This window comes from Bombina bombina, chromosome 6 (assembly GCF_027579735.1).
Source record: "Bombina bombina isolate aBomBom1 chromosome 6, aBomBom1.pri, whole genome shotgun sequence".
NCBI lineage: Eukaryota > Metazoa > Chordata > Amphibia > Anura > Bombinatoridae > Bombina > Bombina bombina.
In genome coordinates this window covers 810,725,098-810,743,199 of record NC_069504.1, presented here as the reverse complement: position 1 = coordinate 810,743,199, position 18,102 = coordinate 810,725,098, and the positions used below count along the sequence as shown (strand labels likewise).

At 39.5% G+C, this 18,102-nt stretch overlaps 1 protein-coding gene across 1 annotated transcript in view; it reads left to right on the top strand.

Annotated features, from left to right (window-relative positions):
* Positions 1–9,828: 9,828 nt before the first annotated feature.
* The window catches only part of LOC128664642 (cytoskeleton-associated protein 2-like), a 112,971-nt gene continuing 104,697 nt past the window's right edge, over positions 9,829–18,102 (top strand). Inside the window, exon 1 of the mRNA XM_053719456.1 lies at positions 9,829–9,880. Coding sequence (XP_053575431.1) covers positions 9,829–9,880 — 52 coding nt within the window. The remainder of the gene's footprint in view (positions 9,881–18,102) is intronic.

Below are 18,102 nucleotides of genomic sequence, written 5' to 3'. Positions count from 1 at the left end.
AAAAATTAGAGGGTTACCTTAAGAAAATGTTTGTTCAACAAGGTTTTATATTGCAACCCCTTGCATGTATCGCGCCGATTACGGCTGCGGCAGCATTTTGGATTGAGTCTCTGGAAGAGAACCTTAGTTCATCTACGCTTGACGATATTATGGACAGGCTTAGAGTCCTTAAACTAGCTAATTCATTCATTTCGGAGGCCGTAGTACATTTAACCAAACTTACGGCTAAGAACTCTGGATTCGCCATACAGGCACGTAGAGCACTGTGGCTAAAATCCTGGTCAGCTGATGTTACTTCTAAGTCCAAATTACTTAATATACCTTTCAAGGGGCAGTCTTTATTTGGGCCCGGTTTGAAAGAAATTATCGCTGACATTACAGGAGGTAAGGGCCACGCCCTACCTCAAGACAAAGCCAAAGCTAAGGCTAGACAGTCTAATTTTCGTCCCTTTCGGAATTTCAAAACAGGAGCAGCGTCAACCTCCACTGCACCAAAACAGGAAGGAGCTGTTGCTCGTTACAGGCAAGGCTGGAAACCTAACCAGTCCTGGAATAAGGGCAAACAGGCCAGGAAACCTGCTGCTGCCCCAAAGACAGCATGAATCGAGAGCCCCCGATCCGGGACCGGATCTAGTGGGGGGCAGACTTTCTCTCTTCGCCCAGGCCTGGGCAAGAGATGTTCAGGATCCCTGGGCGCTGGAGATCATATCTCAGGGATACCTTCTAGACTTCAAATTATCTCCACCAAAAGGGAGATTTCATCTGTCAAGGTTGTCAACAAACCAGACAAAGAAAGAAGCGTTTCTACGCTGTGTACAAGATCTGTTATTAATGGGAGTGATCCATCCAGTTCCACGGTCGGAACAAGGACAAGGGTTCTACTCAAACCTGTTTGTGGTTCCCAAAAAAGAGGGAACTTTCAGGCCAATCTTAGATTTAAAGATTCTAAACAAATTCCTAAGAGTTCCATCGTTCAAAATGGAAACTATTCGGTCAATCTTACCTATGATCCAAAGGGGTCAGTACATGACCACAGTGGATTTAAAAGATGCTTACCTTCACATACCGATTCACAAAGATCATCAACGGTATCTACGGTTTGCCTTCCTAGACAGGCACTACCAGTTTGTAGCTCTTCCATTCGGATTGGCTACGGCCCCAAGAATCTTCACAAAGGTTCTGGGTGCCCTTCTAGCGGTACTAAGACCGCGAGGGATTTCGGTAGCTCCGTACCTAGACGACATTCTAATACAAGCTTCAAGCTTTCAAACTGCCAAGTCTCATACAGAGTTAGTTCTGGCATTTCTAAGGTCGCATGGATGGAAAGTGAACGAAAAGAAGAGTTCTCTTTTTCCTCTCACAAGAGTTCCATTCTTGGGGACTCTTATAGATTCTGTAGAAATGAAGATTTACCTGACAGAAGACAGGTTAACAAAGCTTCAAGATGCATGCCGTGTCCTTCATTCCATTCAACACCCGTCAGTAGCTCAATGCATGGAGGTGATCGGCTTAATGGTAGCGGCAATGGACATAGTACCTTTTGCACGCCTACACCTCAGACCGCTGCAATTGTGCATGCTAAGTCAGTGGAATGGGGATTACTCAGATTTGTCCCCTACCCTGAATCTGAATCAAGAGACCAGAAATTCTCTTCTATGGTGGCTTTATCGGCCACACCTGTCCAGGGGAATGCCATTCAGCAGGCCAGACTGGACAATCGTAACAACAGACGCCAGCCTGCTAGGTTGGGGCGCTGTCTGGAATTCTCTGAAGACTCAGGGATTATGGAATCAGGAGGAGAGTCTCCTTCCAATAAACATTCTGGAATTGAGGGCAGTTCTCAATGCCCTTCTGGCTTGGCCCCAATTAACAACTCAGGGGTTCATCAGGTTTCAGTCGGACAATATCACGACTGTAGCTTACATCAACCATCAGGGAGGGACAAGAAGCTCCCTAGCAATGATGGAAGTATCAAAGATAATTCGCTGGGCAGAGTCTCACTCTTGCCATCTGTCAGCAATCCACATCCCGGGAGTGGAGAACTGGGAGGCGGATTTCTTGAGTCGCCAGACTTTTCATCCGGGAGAGTGGGAACTTCATCCGGAGATCTTTACCCAAATACTTCGACGTTGGGGCAAACCAGAGATAGATCTCATGGCGTCTCGCCAAAACGCCAAACTTCCTCACTACGGGTCCAGATCCAGGGATCCGGGAGCGGTTCTGATAGATGCTTTGACAGCACCTTGGAACTTCGGGATGGCTTATGTGTTTCCACCCTTCCCGCTGCTTCCTCGATTGATTGCGAAAATCAAACAGGAGAGAGCATCAGTGATTCTAATAGCGCCTGCATGGCCACGCAGGACTTGGTATGCAGATCTAGTGGACATGTCATCCTGTCCACCTTGGTCTCTACCTCTAAGACAGGACCTTCTGATACAGGGTCCATTCAAACATCAAAATCTAACTTCTCTGAAACTGACTGCTTGGAAATTGAACGCTTGATTTTATCAAAGCGTGGTTTTTCTGAGTCGGTTATTGATACCCTGATCCAGGCTAGGAAGCCTGTTACCAGAAAGATTTACCATAAAATATGGCGCAAATACCTATACTGGTGCGAATCCAAACGTTATTCCTGGAGTAAGGTTAGGATTCCTAGGATATTGTCTTTTCTACAAGAAGGTTTAGAAAAGGGTTTATCGGCTAGTTCTTTAAAAGGACAGATTTCAGCTCTGTCCATCTTGTTACACAGGCGTCTGTCAGAAAATCCAGACGTCCAGGCCTTTTGTCAGGCTTTAGCTAGGATCAAGCCTGTGTTTAAAGCCGTTGCTCCGCCATGGAGTTTAAACTTAGTTCTTAACGTTTTACAAGGTGTTCCATTTGAACCCCTTCATTCCATTGATATAAAATTGTTATCTTGGAAAGTTCTGTTTTTAATGGCTATTTCCTCGGCTCGAAGAGTCTCTGAGTTATCAGCATTACATTGTGATTCTCCTTATCTGATTTTTCACTCAGATAAGGTAGTTCTGCGTACTAAACCTGGGTTCTTACCTAAGGTAGTTACTAACAGGAATATCAATCAAGAGATTGTCGTTCCATCCTTGTGTCCAAATCCTTCTTCAAAGAAGGAACGTCTTCTACACAATCTGGATGTAGTTCGTGCCCTCAAGTTCTACTTACAGGCAACTAAAGATTTTCGCCAAACTTCTTCCCTGGTTGTCGTTTATTCTGGACAGAGGAGAGGTCAAAAAGCTTCTACTACCTCTCTCTCGTTTTGGCTTCGTAGCATAATACGTTTAGCCTATGAGACTGCTAGTCAGCAGCCTCCTGAAAGAATTACAGCTCACTCCACTAGAGCTGTGGCTTCCACTTGGGCCTTTAAGAATGAGGCCTCTGTTGAACAGATTTGCAAGGCTGCAACTTGGTCTTCGCTTCATACTTTTTCCAAATTTTACAAATTTGACACTTTTGCTTCTTCGGAGGCTATTTTTGGGAGAAAGGTTCTTCAGGCAGTGGTTCCTTCTGTATAATGAGCCTGCCTATCCCTCCCGTCATCCGTGTACTTTTGCTTTGGTATTGGTATCCCAGAAGTAATGATGACCCGTGGACTGATCACACATAACAGAAGAAAACATAATTTATGCTTACCTGATAAATTCCTTTCTTCTGTTGTGTGATCAGTCCACGGCCCGCCCTGTTTTTAAGGCAGGTAGATATCTTTTAAATTATACTCCAGTCACCACTTCACCCTTGGTTACTCCTTTCTCGTTGATTCTTGGTCGAATGACTGGGACTGACGTAGAGGGGAGGAGCTATATCGGCTCTGCTGGGTGAATCCTCTTGCATTTCCTGTTGGGGAGGAGTTATATCCCAGAAGTAATGATGACCCGTGGACTGATCACACAACAGAAGAAAGGAATTTATCAGGTAAGCATAAATTATGTTTTTTTATCTTTTCCGGTTCCAGGAAAGGTCAGAAGGCTTCTGCCATTTCTTTGGCGTCTTGGTTAAAGTCCTTGATTCATCATGCTTATGTAGAGTCGGGTAAAACTCCGCCTCAAAGGATTACAGCTCATTCTACTAGGTCAGTTTCTACTTCCTGGGCGTTTAGGAATGAAGCTTCGGTTGATCAGATTTGCAAAGCAGCAACTTGGTCTTCTTTGCATACTTTAACTAAATTCTACCATTTTGATGTGTTTTCTTCTTTTGAAGCAGTTTTTGGTATTAAAGTACTTAAGGCAGCTGTTTCAGTTGGATTCTTCTGCTTATAATTTCAGTTTTTTTCATTATAAGATTTAAACTTTATTTTGGGTGTGGATTATTTTTCAGCGGAATTGGCTGTCTTTATTTTTATCCCTCCCTCTCTAGTGACTCTTGCGTGGAAGTTCCACATTTTGGGTATTTATTATCCCATACGTCACTAGCTCATGGACTCTTGCTAATTACATGAAAGAAAACATAATATATATATTTATGTAAGAACTTACCTGATAAATTAATTTCTTTCATATTAGCAAGAGTCCATGAGGCCCACCCTTTTTTTGTGGTGGTTATGATTTTTTTGTATAAAGCACAATTATTTCAATTCCTTATTTTTTATGCTTTCGCACTTTTTTCTTATCACCCCACTTCTTGGCTATTTGTTAAACTGATTTGTGGGTGTGATGAGGGGTGTATTTATAGGCATTTTGAGGTTTGGGAAACTCCTGGTAGGAATGTATATCCCATACGTCACTAGCTCATGGACTCTTGCCAATATGAAAGAAATGAATTTATCAGGTAAGTTCTTACATAAATTATGTTTTTTTATAAAAAAGGATACTTTATAACATCAGATGTTTGGGTTATTCAAACTGTTTCAGGTCTTCCCCTCCGTTCCAAAATCGCCCTCCAAATCCAATTGTTTTTTCAAAAACAGACTCGAACCTTTTAGATCAAGAGATAACAAATCTTAATTTAAAACCAGCTATAGGACTTGCTCCAAACAACGAAAATTATTTTCTCAGCAACATGTTATTTTGTGAGAAAGAAAGATCTCTCTGCCCTGTGATAAATCTGAGGAATCTGAATGCCTTCCTATCTTACAATCATTTGAAGATGGAAGGAATTCATCTTCTGAGAGATTCTTATGGACAAAGACTGGTTAGTAAGACTGGATTTAACAGACGCTTATTTGACAGTTTCTATTCATCCTTTCCATCGCAATTTTCTCAGTTTTATTTGGAGAAATCAGATTTGGCAGTTTACTTGTCTCCCTTTTGGTTTATCTTCAGCTCCTTGAGTTTTTACAAAATTTTTAAAACCTGTAGTAGCTTGGTTGAGACTAAGAGGTATTCGTCTATTCATTTATTTGGACGATATACTACACATTAATTTGGAATTAACTCTGAATATTTTGAAGAACCTAGGTTTTCTTATCAAATACAAAAAATTGGTTCTGCTTTCTTCCCATAAGCTGACTTTTCTAGGTTTTCTAATAGATACATCTTTATCTACCTTGAGTCTTCCCTTGGAGAAAGTAAACAAAATAAAGTTAAAAACTTCTCATTTACTAAAGAAAAAGCTTTTTCCAATCAGGACTCTCGCAAGAATTGTGGGTGGTCTTTTTGCCTCAATTCAGGCATTTTTTCCAGCTCCATTACATTACATTACAGAGATTAACATTTTTTATTTAAGGAAGGGTTTCTCTTATTCTCTCAGAAGCACGGACAGAATTGATCTGGTGGCTTTCCAATATAGAAGCTTGGAATGGCAAAGCTATATTCGGAAAACCTCCGGATGTTATAATAGAATCAGATGCAAGCAATTCAGGCTGGGGTGCCAGATGTGGTTCTCAAATAACTGGAGGCAAATGGTCAACTTTGGATTGCAAATTGCATATAGATTGTCTAGAACTGATTGCAGGTTCTTTTGCAATAAAGAGCTTTGTTAAGCAAAATTCTCCTATTTCTATTATTTTACGAATGGACAATATCTCTGCAGTTCGTTATCTGAATCATTTGGGTGGAACTCAATCCTAACAATTATCAGATATAAGGAAGAATTTTGTCCATCAATGTCTTCAGAACAACCTATCTATTCGAGTAGAATATATTCCGGGTATCTCCAATACGGCTGCAGATTGGGGTTCCCGGTATATGTCAGACTCAAGCGATTGGAGATTTATATCCAGATATTTTTCTAAGTTTACAATTTATCAGAGGTCCTTTCTCGATAGATTTATTTGCATCTTGTCTGAATGATCAGATTCTTCATTTTTCAGTTGGCGTCCGGATCCAGAAGCGTTAGCAGTAGATGCATTTCTTCAGATATGGCTTCTTCAGGGAGCGTATGCCTTTCCTCCTTTTTCGATGTTTCCTCGAGTTTTGAACGTCATCAGGAGGAACAAAATTTCGCTCCCCGTTTTGATACCCGTCTCTTCTGGAAATGTCTATTCACTTCACAATTCTTTTTCCTCTTGCCCCCCCATCTTCTGTTAGATCCAAATGGAGATTTTCACAACCTATTAATTCAAGGTTCTTTTCAACTTCCGAGGGACTTTCTTCATCGGCTAAATCTTTATTACAAGATGCTTGGGCTCCAAGAACCAAAATTTTTTATTTATCATCATGGTCCAAATGGTCTAGCTGGTGCAATCAAAGACATTTGGATCCCTTTTCAGCTCCTTTAAATTAAATTTTAAATTTCTTAACTTATTTATTTGATGCAGGTTTAGCTTATAGATTTATTAATGTTTCTAGATTAACTATATCAGCAGGTCATGAACTTATTAATAACATGCCTATAGGTCAACATATCTCAATTTCTAGACTTATGAAATCGATTACAATTAAGACCACCTTCAGCTAAATATTCTTCCTTTTGGGATGTTAATATTTTTTTTTTCCCTTTTTCAATCTTGGCCCTGTAATAAATCTTTCTCTTAAACAACTTTCTTGCAAACTTGCAACTCTTCTCTGTCTTCTATCTTGCAGAAGAGTTTGACGTTAAAGCTATTGATTTTTCTTCTAAGATGTTTTCACCTCAAGGCTTCATCTTTAATATTTCTAGATTGGAAGAACTAAATCTGTCTTCTTTCTATTTTTTTTTTTTTCCTTATTTTTCGGATTGTCCTTCTTTGTGTGTTTTTTGTCTCAAAGAATATGAAAAATGTACTTTGTCTTTTAGAAATTCTTTTTCTTCTAATCGGCTTTTAATCTTTCTCCTCCTCACTTTTCTGTTTCTTCTACTTCCATTAGTAGATGGATTAAATGGGTAATGAGTGCAGCAGATATTGTTAAATCGTTCTCTTCTTATTCCATAAGGGGAGCTGCTGCTTTCTAAAGCTTTTTGTAAATCAGCATCTCTTCAGGAAATTTTAAATGCCGCTGACTAATCTTCTGATTCAATTTTCAGACAGTTTTATTTTAAATCTATCAATTATTTACCTTAAAGGGACAGTCTAGGCCAAAATAAACTTTCATGATTCAGATAGAGCATGTAATTTTAAACAATTTTCAAATTTACTTTTACTACTAATTTAGCTTTGTTCTCTTGGTATTCTTAGTTGAAAGCTTAACCTAGGAGGTTCATATGCTAATTTCTTAGACCTTGGAGGCCGTCTCTTTTCAGAATGCATTTTAAGTTTTTCACCACTAGAGGGTGTTAGTTCACGTATTTCATATAGATAACTTCACCTGCACGAGCACAGTGTTATCTGGGAGCAGGCACTGATTGGCTGTCAAAAGAACTGAAATAAAGGGGCAGTTTGCAGAGGCTTAGATACAAGATAATCACAGAGGTTAAAAGTATATTAATATAACTGTTGGTTATGCAAAACTGGGGAATGGGTAATAAAGGGATTATCTATCTGTTAAAACAATAAAAATTCTGGTGTAGACTGTCCCTTTAAAGCTAAACATAAAACTTAATCTAATAAGCATTAAACTTGCAAAATAGGAGTCTCTGTCCTTGTAATAAAATTCAGGTTATCCTAGTTTTGTGAAGGAATAATCTAGATTTTATTAAAGAGACAAAGACAAGTATTTCCCCTCCCTATACCTTTACCCTATTTGTATGTTTAATATTTTGATAATTAATTTTATATATTTATTTCAGGTCCTTCTCCTTCAAGATTCTAATTTGATGTTTCCTCAGAAGAATTACCTTTAAGACGAAGATTTAGGTGATAGTTTTGTTTCCAACTCTACAGGATTTCAGCCTTCTTCAGATAGACTGTGTTTCAAGTTTTTTTTTCTGTATTTTTTTCTGGTTCCTATTCATGTTTTTTGTTCCAGTTTATGGACTTATTGGTGAAGTCTACAATACTTATTGGTGAAGACTACAAAGTTCAAAGAGGCAGTTTATAACAAAATGAACTTTTGATTGGTCTGCTTTAGATCCCACCATCCAGGGTTGCATTTCATTGGCTACCATATTAATTTCTGTACTTTCTATGTTAAATATTTAAAGTTTTTATTGTTACTTTGAATGGCTGTTGAGCAGTAAAGTAAAAGGCTTATGCAAAATACTCGTCTGTCTCTTTAATAAAATCTTGATTATTCCTTCACAAAGCTAGGATAATCGGAATTATATCATACAAGCTCAATCCATTTTATTAGGTTGTGGCTTCAAGGCACAAAACCAGCTAATTCATATACACAAATAAACCGTAAAAAGCAAATTCTCATTCATTTTATACTCTGCAGTTGGTAAAAAAAAAGTAATTGGCAACACATTAAGGGAAAAACAATTTTACAGTATACTGTCCCTTTAAAGGGACATGTAACCCCAAAATTTTCTTTAATGATTCAGATAGAGAATATAATTTTAAACAACTTTTTAATTTACTTCTATTTTCTAATCTTTCATTCTCTTGGTATCATTTGTTGAAGGAGCAGCAATGCACTACTGGTTTCTAACTGAACACATGGGTGAGCCAATGACAATTGGGGTGTGTGTGTGTGTGTGTGTGTATATATATATATATATATATATATATATATATATATATATATATATATATATATATATATATATATATATATATATATATATATATATATATATATATATATATTAGGTTCTCTGCAGCTCCTGAGCTTTCATAGATGAACCTTTTAGCAAAGAATAACAAGAGCAGGAAGCAAATGAAATAATAGAAGTAAATTGGAAAGTTGTTTAAAATTATATTTTCTATCTGAATCATGAATGAAAACTTTTGGGTTTCATGTTACTTTTCATACAGAATCTTTTTCTACACCCAAATCTTCATGTTTCTACCGTGTTAGTCATAAATAAGGTTCCCAGTATTTTATTCTGTAAAATAGCAAACCCAAATCTCTAGGCTGCTGTTATATACCAAGATCTGTTTATTATATTCTAATATTGAACGATTTATTATATTGAAAACAATGATTTGTGTCACTTTTGTTTTACCAAACTACAAAACCCTGCTGTCTTATATAACCGTAACTAGTACCTATATAAGACCGCAATAATTTTGATAAACAGTGACACCCAAAAACATTGTAGCTGTGTGCAATACAAATATTTAAACTGTAAAGTTAAGAACAAAAAAGACTGCAACGTCCAGAAACCTTTACATCGATTGGAAAATCCGACAGAGTTTGTGTCGGGTGTGACCGCAGTAGAGCCAAACACAATAGAAAATTAAATCTGCTACCGGAAGTGACGTATATGACGAATTGTCGCTTTCGACTGAACAGGCTCGCATTTGTGACTGTCAATAAAGCTAATAAATATTGAGAAATAAAAAAAAAGAGGAAGAGTTTTTCAATTGCTTCTAATTGGTCAGTTTGAACAGCTACAGTTTTGGCACCAAAGTACGTCATGTATTTGGGAAAAAAAATCATGGAAGTAAAGCGGCTCGTGAGTGCAGAAGGTGAGTGACTTACCTGTGCCTCTGTACAGTAACCCCCTGAATTGCAAAATGCTCCTCTTAAATTCGCGGACATATGTTGGAGTTAACCGGACACGTAGTGTACAGTTTAGGATAACCCTGCACATAGTCTTACTATGCAACATTTAATTGATGATAAGGTAAATTTATATATATATATATATATATATATATATATATATATATATATATATATATATATATATTTATCTTGTGGGTAAAATCTGAGTTTATCATTCTAAATTATTTTCTGTCTTATGTTTTATATTAAACATCCCCTAGAAACGTTGTACAATATTTTACATAAAACAAAAATTACGAAATTGTATTAATTTGATTCATTCTAGAAACGTTCTCTTCTAACTACCAAAAATAAACATTTAGTCGTTTACAATTGTGACCTCTTATATATAGTAGGAAATTAATGTCAATATATAAATATATAATGCTTTAGAGTTGTTTGGAATTACACCTTTAGCCAAAATTAAAGGGATACTAAACCCAAATTTTTTCTTTAATGATTCATATAGAGCATGCAATTTTAAGCCACTTTCTAATTTACTCCTATTATCCAATTTTTATTTGTTCTTTTGCTATCTTTATTTGAAAAAGCATGAATCTAAGCTAAGGAGCTGGCCCATTTTTGGTTCAGCACCTTGGTTGCGCTTGCTGATTGGTGGCTAAATGTAGCCACCAATCAGACGAACTATCCAGAGTGCTGAACCAAAAATTGACTGCCTCATTAGCTTAGACTCCTGATTTTTCAAATAAAGATGGCAAGAGAATGAAGAAAAATTAATGGGAGTAAATTAGAAAGTTGCTTAAAAATGCATGCTCCATACGAATCATGAAAGAAACATTTGGGTTAAAGGGACAGTATACACTCATTTTCATTTAACTGCATGTAATAGACACTACTATAAAGAATAAGATGCAAGGATACTGATATAAAAATCCAGTATAAAACTGTTTAAAAACTGACTTAGAAGCTGTCAGTTTGGCTCTGTTGAAAAGGTAGCTGGAAAGCCCACTGCAAGTGGCAAATAAGACACTCCCCCCCTCCCCCTGCTTTTGCATATGAAAAGACCATTTACACAAACAGGAGCAAGCTGGAGAAGGTAGCTGACGGTATTCACATAAAACTTTGGGGCTTGGCTAGGAGTCTGAAAATCAGAGCAATGTTATTTAAAAATAAGCAAAACTATACATTTATTTTAAAAATTTTTTTATGGGCTATATAAATAGATCATCTACAAAACATTTATGCAAAGAAAAAATGAGTGTATAATGTCCCTTTAAGTAAATTAGCTAATACAGGTGGCCCTCGTTTTACAACGGTTCAATTTACACAGTTTCAGAATAACAACCTTTTCTCCTACATTAGTGTGTCCGGTCCACGGTTTCATCCTTACTTGTGGGAATATTCTCTTCCCGAACAGGAAATGGCAAAGAGAGCACAGCAAAAGCTGCCCATATAGCTCCCCCTCTGGCTCCGCCCCCCAGTCATTCTCTTTGCCGCTCTGAACAAGTAGCATCTCCACGGGGATGGTAAAGAGTATGTGGTGTTAGTTGTAGTTTTTTATTTCTTCTATCAAGAGTTTATTTTAAAATAGTGCCGGTTTGTACTATTTACTCTACAACAGAAAGTGATGAAGAGTTCTGTTTAAAGAGGAGTATGATTTTAGCAGCAGTAACTAAAATCCATTGCTGTTCCCACGCAGGACTGTTGAAACCAGAGAACTTCAGTTGGGGGGAACAGTTTGCAGACTTTTCTGCTCAAGGTATGACTAGTCTCTTTTCTAACAAGACATAGTAATGCTAGAAGACTGTCATTTTCCCTTATGGGATCGGTAAGCCATTTTCTTAGACTCATAACAGAATGAAGGCTTATAAATGGGCTATATACTGGTTGACACTATTGTGGGCTAAATCGATTGATTTATACAATTTTTATATGACTTTTGGAGTGTTTTGGAACTTGGAAACACTTTTGGGAACATTTTTATTACGCCTGGCAGTCGTTTAGACACCTAATCTAGTCAGGAAGGCCCCTTCACTCTGGTATGCAGAGGGAGGAGGCCTCATTTTCGCGCCTTAGTTGCACAGTTACTTCTGGAAGCAGTGCATGCAGCTTCATGTGAGAGGGTCCTGTGGCCATAAAAACGATTCTAGAAGGCTTATTTCTGTGGTGAATAACCCCCAAGGAAAGGTAAAGCCACAGCAAAGGCTGTGGCAGGGACTGTAGTGGGTTTAAACTGGTAAATTGAACAATTAGCTCCGGTTTGCTCATTTGCTTGAAATTTGGTGTGCAATACTTTCAAAGCATTAAGACACTAGGGTGCAAATTTTGTAAAGATCGGATATTTCCTTCATAGTTTTTCAAACATTCAGAAATAAAGGGTACTCTTTTTAGTATTTAAAGAGACAGTAACGGTTTTGTTTTAAAACGGTTTTATTGCATTAATAGCCTGTCTAAGTCTGTCTAACATGTCTGTACCTTCAGATAGAACATGTTCTGTGTGTATGGAGGCCAAGGTGGTTCCCCCTTTAAATGTATGTGAAAATTGTGCCATGGCGTCCAAACAAAGTAAGGACAGTACTGTCACATTTAATAAGGTTGCCCAAGATGATTCTTCAAATGAAGGTAGTGGGGATAGTTCATCATCCTCTCCTTCTGTGTCAACACCAGTTATGCCCGCGCAGGCGACACCTAGTACATCTAGCGCGCCATTGCTTGTTACTATGCAACAATTAACGTCAGTAATGGATAATTCTATAGCTAATCTTTTATCCAAAATGCCAGCATTTCCAAGAAAGCGTGATTGCTCAGTTTTAAATACAGAGGATGAGCAAGTGTGCGCTGACGATAATTTATCTGTTATACCCTCACACCAGTCAGAATTGGCAGTGAGGGAGGGTCTGTCTGAGGGAGAAATTTCTGATTCAGGAAAAGTTTCTCAGCAGGCAGAACCTGATATTGTGACGTTTAAATTTAAGTTAGAACATCTCCGCGCCCTGCTTAAGGAGGTGCTAACTACTCTTGACGATTGCGACTCTTTGGTGATTCCAGAGAAATTGTGCAAAATGGACAAATTCCTTGAGGTCCCTGTGCACGCTGATGCTTTTCCGATACCCAAAAGGGTGGCGGACATAGTGACTAAGGAGTGGGAGAAGCCAGGTATACCTTTTTGTTCCACCTCCTATATTCAAGAAAATGTTCCCCATTGTCGACCCCAGAAGGGACACATGGCAAACAGTCCCTAAGGTTGAGGGGGCAGTTTCTACGTTGGCCAAGCGCACGACTATTCCCATTGAGGACAGTTGTGCTTTCAAAGATCCTATGGATAAAAAATTGGAGGGATTGCTTAAAAAGATATTTGTTCAGCAAGGTTTCCTTCTACAGCCAATTTCGTGTATTATTCCTGTCACAACGGCGGCGTCTTTTTGGTTCAAGGAACTAGAAAATTCGCTCAATAAGGAGACTGCATATGAGGAAGTCATGGACTAAAGTTGGCTAATTCCTTTAATTTAGATGCCGCTTTGCAATTGGCGAAATTAGCGGCGAAAAATTCAGGTTTTGCAATTGTGGCGCGCAGAGCGCTTTGGCTAAAATCTTGGTCGGCGGATGTGTCGTCCAAGACAAAATTGCTTAATATTCCTTTCAAAGGTAAGACCCTTTTTGGGCCAGAATTGAAGGAGATTATTTCAGACATCACTGGGGGAAAGGGCCATGCCCTCCCACAGGATAGGCCTTTCAAGGCTAAGAACAAATCTAATTTTCGTTCCTTTCGCAATTTCAGGAACGGACCGTCTCCTAACTCTGCAGCCTCTAGACAAGAGGATAACGCTTCCCAGTCTAAACCAGCATGGAAACCAATGCAAGGCTGGAACAAGGGTAAACAGGCCAAGAAGCCTGCTGCTGCTACCAAGACAGCATGAAGGGGTAGCCCCCGATCCGGGACCGGATCTAGTAGGTGGCAGACTTTCTCTCTTTGCTCAGGCTTGGGCAAGAGATGTTCAGGATCCCTGGGCACTAGAAATAGTCTCTCAGGGTTATCTTCTAGAGTTCAAGGAACTTCCTCCAAGGGGAAGGTTCCACATGTCTCGCTTATCTTCAGACCAGATAAAGAGACAGGCATTCTTACATTGCGTAGGAGATCTATTAAAGATGGGAGTGATACACCCAGTTCCAACAGTGGAACAAGGTCGGGGGTTTTACTCAAACCTTTTCGTAGTTCCCAAAAAAGAGGGAACTTTCAGGCCAATTCTGGATTTAAAAATTCTAAACAAATTCCTCAGCGTTCCATCATTCAAAATGGAAACCATTCGAACGATTTTACCAACAATCCAGGAGGGTCAATACATGACTACCGTGGACTTAAAGTATGCGTACCTACATATTCCTATCCACAAAGATCATTATCAGTTCCTAAGGTTCGCCTTTCTGGACAAACATTACCAGTTCGTGGCTCTTCCGTTCGGTTTAGCCACTGCTCCCAGAATTTTCACAAAGGTGCTAGGGTCCCTACTAGCGGTTCTAAGACCGAGGGGCATTGCAGTGGCACCTTACTTAGACGACATCCTAATCCAAGAGTCGTCCCTTTCCAGATCAAGGGCTCATACAGACATTGTATTAGCTTTTCTCAGGTCTTACGGGTGGAAGGTGAACTTAGAAAAGAGTTCACTGTCCCCGTCTACAAGGGTTACCTTTCTGGGAACAATAATAGATTCTGTAGAAATGAAGATTTTTCTGACAGAGGTCAGAAAATTAAAGCTTCTAAATGCTTGTCAAGTTCTTTAATCTATTCCTCAGCCTTCCATAGCTCAGTGCATGGAGGTAATAGGACTAATGGTTGCAGCAATGGACGTCGTTCCCTTTGCTCGAATTCATCTAAGACCATTGCAACTGTGCATGCTCAAACAGTGGAATGGGGATTATGCAGACTTGTCTCCCCAGATTCAAGTAGACCAGTTAACCAGAGACTCACTCCGTTGGTGGTTGACTCAAGATCACCTGTCTCAGGGAATGAGTTTCCGCAGACCAGAGTGGGTCATTGTCATGACCGACGCCAGTCTTTTAGGCTGGGGCGCGGTCTGGGACTCCCTGAAAGCTCAGGGTCTATGGTCTCGGGAAGAGTCTCTTCTCCCGATAAACATTCTGGAACTAAGAGCGATATTCAATGCGCTCCGGGCTTGGCCTCAACTAGCGAAGGCCAGATTCATAAGATTTCAGTCGGACAACATGACGACTGTAGCTTACATCAATCATCAGGGAGGAACAAAGAGTTCCTTGGCGATGAGAGAGGTATCCAAGATCATCAAATGGGCGGAGAATCACTCCTGCCATCTATCTGCAATTCACATCCCAGGAGTAGACAACTGGGAGGCGGATTATTTGAGTCGTCAGACTTTCCATCCGGGGGAGTGGGAACTCCACCCGGAGGTCTTTGCCCAGTTAACTCAATTATGGGGCATTCCAGACATGGATCTGATGGTGTCTCGTCAGAACTTCAAGGTTCCTCGCTACGGGTCCAGATCCAGGGATCCCAAGGCGACACTAGTGGATGCTTTGGTGGTGCCGTGGTCGTTCAACCTAGCTTATGTGTTTCCACCGTTTCCTCTCCTTCCCAGGCTCATAGCCAGGATCAAACAGGAGAAGGCCTCTGTGATTCTGATAGCTCCTGCGTGGCCACGCAGGACTTGGTATGCAGACCTGGTGAATATGTCATCGGCTCCACCATGGAAGCTACCTTTGAGACAGGATCTTCTAGTACAAGGTCCATTCGAACATCCAAATCTAGTCTCTCTGCAACTGACTGCCTGGAAATTGAACGCTTGATTTTATCTAAGCGTGGGTTTTCAGATTCAGTTATAGATACTCTGGTCCAAGCCAGAAAACCTGTGACTAGGAAAATTTACCATAAAATATGGAAAAAATATATCTGTTGGTGTGAATCCAAGGGATTCTCTTGGAGTAAAATTAAAATTCCTAGGATTCTCTCCTTTCTCCAAGAGGGTTTGGATAAAGGGTTGTCAGCGAGTTCTCTAAAAGGACAGATATCTGCTCTGTCTGTTTTGTTACACAAACGTCTGGCAGCAGTGCCAGATGTACAGGCATTTGTACAGGCCTTAGTCAGAATCAAGCCTGTTTACAGACCCATGACTCCTCCATGGAGTCTAAACTTAGTTCTTTCAGTTCTTCAAGGGGTTCCGTTTGAACCTTTACATTAAGTTGCCATCTTGGAAAGTTCTGTTTTTGGTTGCTATTTCTTCTGCTAGAAGTATTTCTGAATTGTCTGCTTTGCAGTGTAATTCACCCTATCTGGTATTCCATACAGATAAGGTTGTTTTGCGTACCAAACCTGGTTTTCTTCCAAAAGTGGTTTCCAACAGGAATATTAACCAGGAAATAGTTGTTCCTTCTCTGTGTCCGAATCCAGTTTCGAAGAAGGAACGTTTGTTACACAATTTAGATGTGGTCCGTGCTTTAAAATTCTACTTAGAAGCAACAAAGGATTTCAGACAGACTTCATCTTTGTTTGTCGTTTATTCTGGTAAGAGGAGAGGACAGAAAGCTACTGCTACCTCTCTTTCTTTTTGGCTGAAAAGCATCATCCGATTGGCTTATGAGACTGCCGGACGGCAGCCTCCTGAACGAATTACAGCTCACTCGACTAGAGCTGTGGCTTCCACTTGGGCCTTCAAGAACGAGGCTTCTGTTGATCAGATATGTAAGGCAGCGACTTGGTCTTCTCTGCATACTTTTGCCAAATTTTACAAATTCGATACTTATGCTTCTTCGGAGGCTATTTTTGGGAGAAAGGTTTTGCAAGCCGTGGTGCCTTCCGTTTAGGTAATCTGACTTGTTCCCTCCCTTCATCCGTGTCCTAAAGCTTTGGTATTGGTTCCCACAAGTAAGGATGAAACCGTGGACCGGACACACCAATGTAGGAGAAAACAGAATTTATGCTTACCTGATAAATTTCTTTCTCCTACGGTGTGTCCGGTCCACGGCCCGCCCTGGCTTTTTAGTCAGGTTTCACATTTTTTATTTCTGTATACTACAGTCACCACGGCACCCTATAGTTTCTCCTTTTTCTCCTAACCGTCGGTCGAATGACTGGGGGGCGGAGCTATATGGGCAGCTTTTGCTGTGCTCTCTTTGCCATTTCCTGTTAGGGAAGAGAATATTCCCACAAGTAAGGATGAAACCGTGGACCAGACACACCGTAGGAGAAAGAAATTGATCAGGTAAGCATAAATTCTGTTTTTTTCCCAGTCATGTGACTGCTATTGAGAAGCAGTGCCTTTATTAAAATATCCAGTAGGTGGAGCTGTCCGCTTGTGTTGCAGCAAAGCCAAGCAAGCTGAAATTAATCAGTTTAACCAGACCTGAGCTATCGAGCAGATTTCAAAGGAACAAGATCTTCCTGTCTATAAATCAGTCCAGATTGGAATGCATATAAAGAACTGTTTGCAGAAAAATGCAAGTGAAGTCTGTGTTTGATTATTTTATTAGGTTTATAATGCTGTTTAGCAAATGTTTTTGTTCATTTAACTTAGTTTAATTATATATTCTATGTTGTGTGATTATTTGATTAGGTTTATAATGTTGTTTAGCATTTAAAGTCTTCAAAATAATGTATTAGGTGGTGCTTATGACAATTTTGAGAGGGGCCTGGAACCTATCTCCCTCACTTCCCATTGACTTACATTATAAACTGGGTTTCAATTTACAACGGTTTCAATTTACAACGGTTTCAATTTACAACCATTCATTCTGGAACCTAACCCCGGCGTAAACTGAGGGCTACCTGTATTAAAAATGTTCATCATTAGATACATTTATGTTCAATTATGCAATTATAATGTGCTTTGCATAGCAGAAAATTATAAAATATTACACTGTCACCACCTTGCCACTTCATGATGCCACTCTGCAGCCCTTTCTGGATACAAGGGGTTAAAACAACTTGTCATTGCGGCAACACTACTGCAGTGAAAATTCATGATGAATTGACAATTTAGCAGACATTATTTTTCACTGATAAGAACCTTTCAAATCTTGTTGGAATGAGCTCTGTGATAGCATGAATTGCAGAGATTTGTCTCACTGGTTAAGTCTTTCAGGTCCAGGTTAATCTTACCTAGGAGGCTTGTGTTCAACTTGTCAGAATGTTGTATGGATGTAAAATGTGCCATTT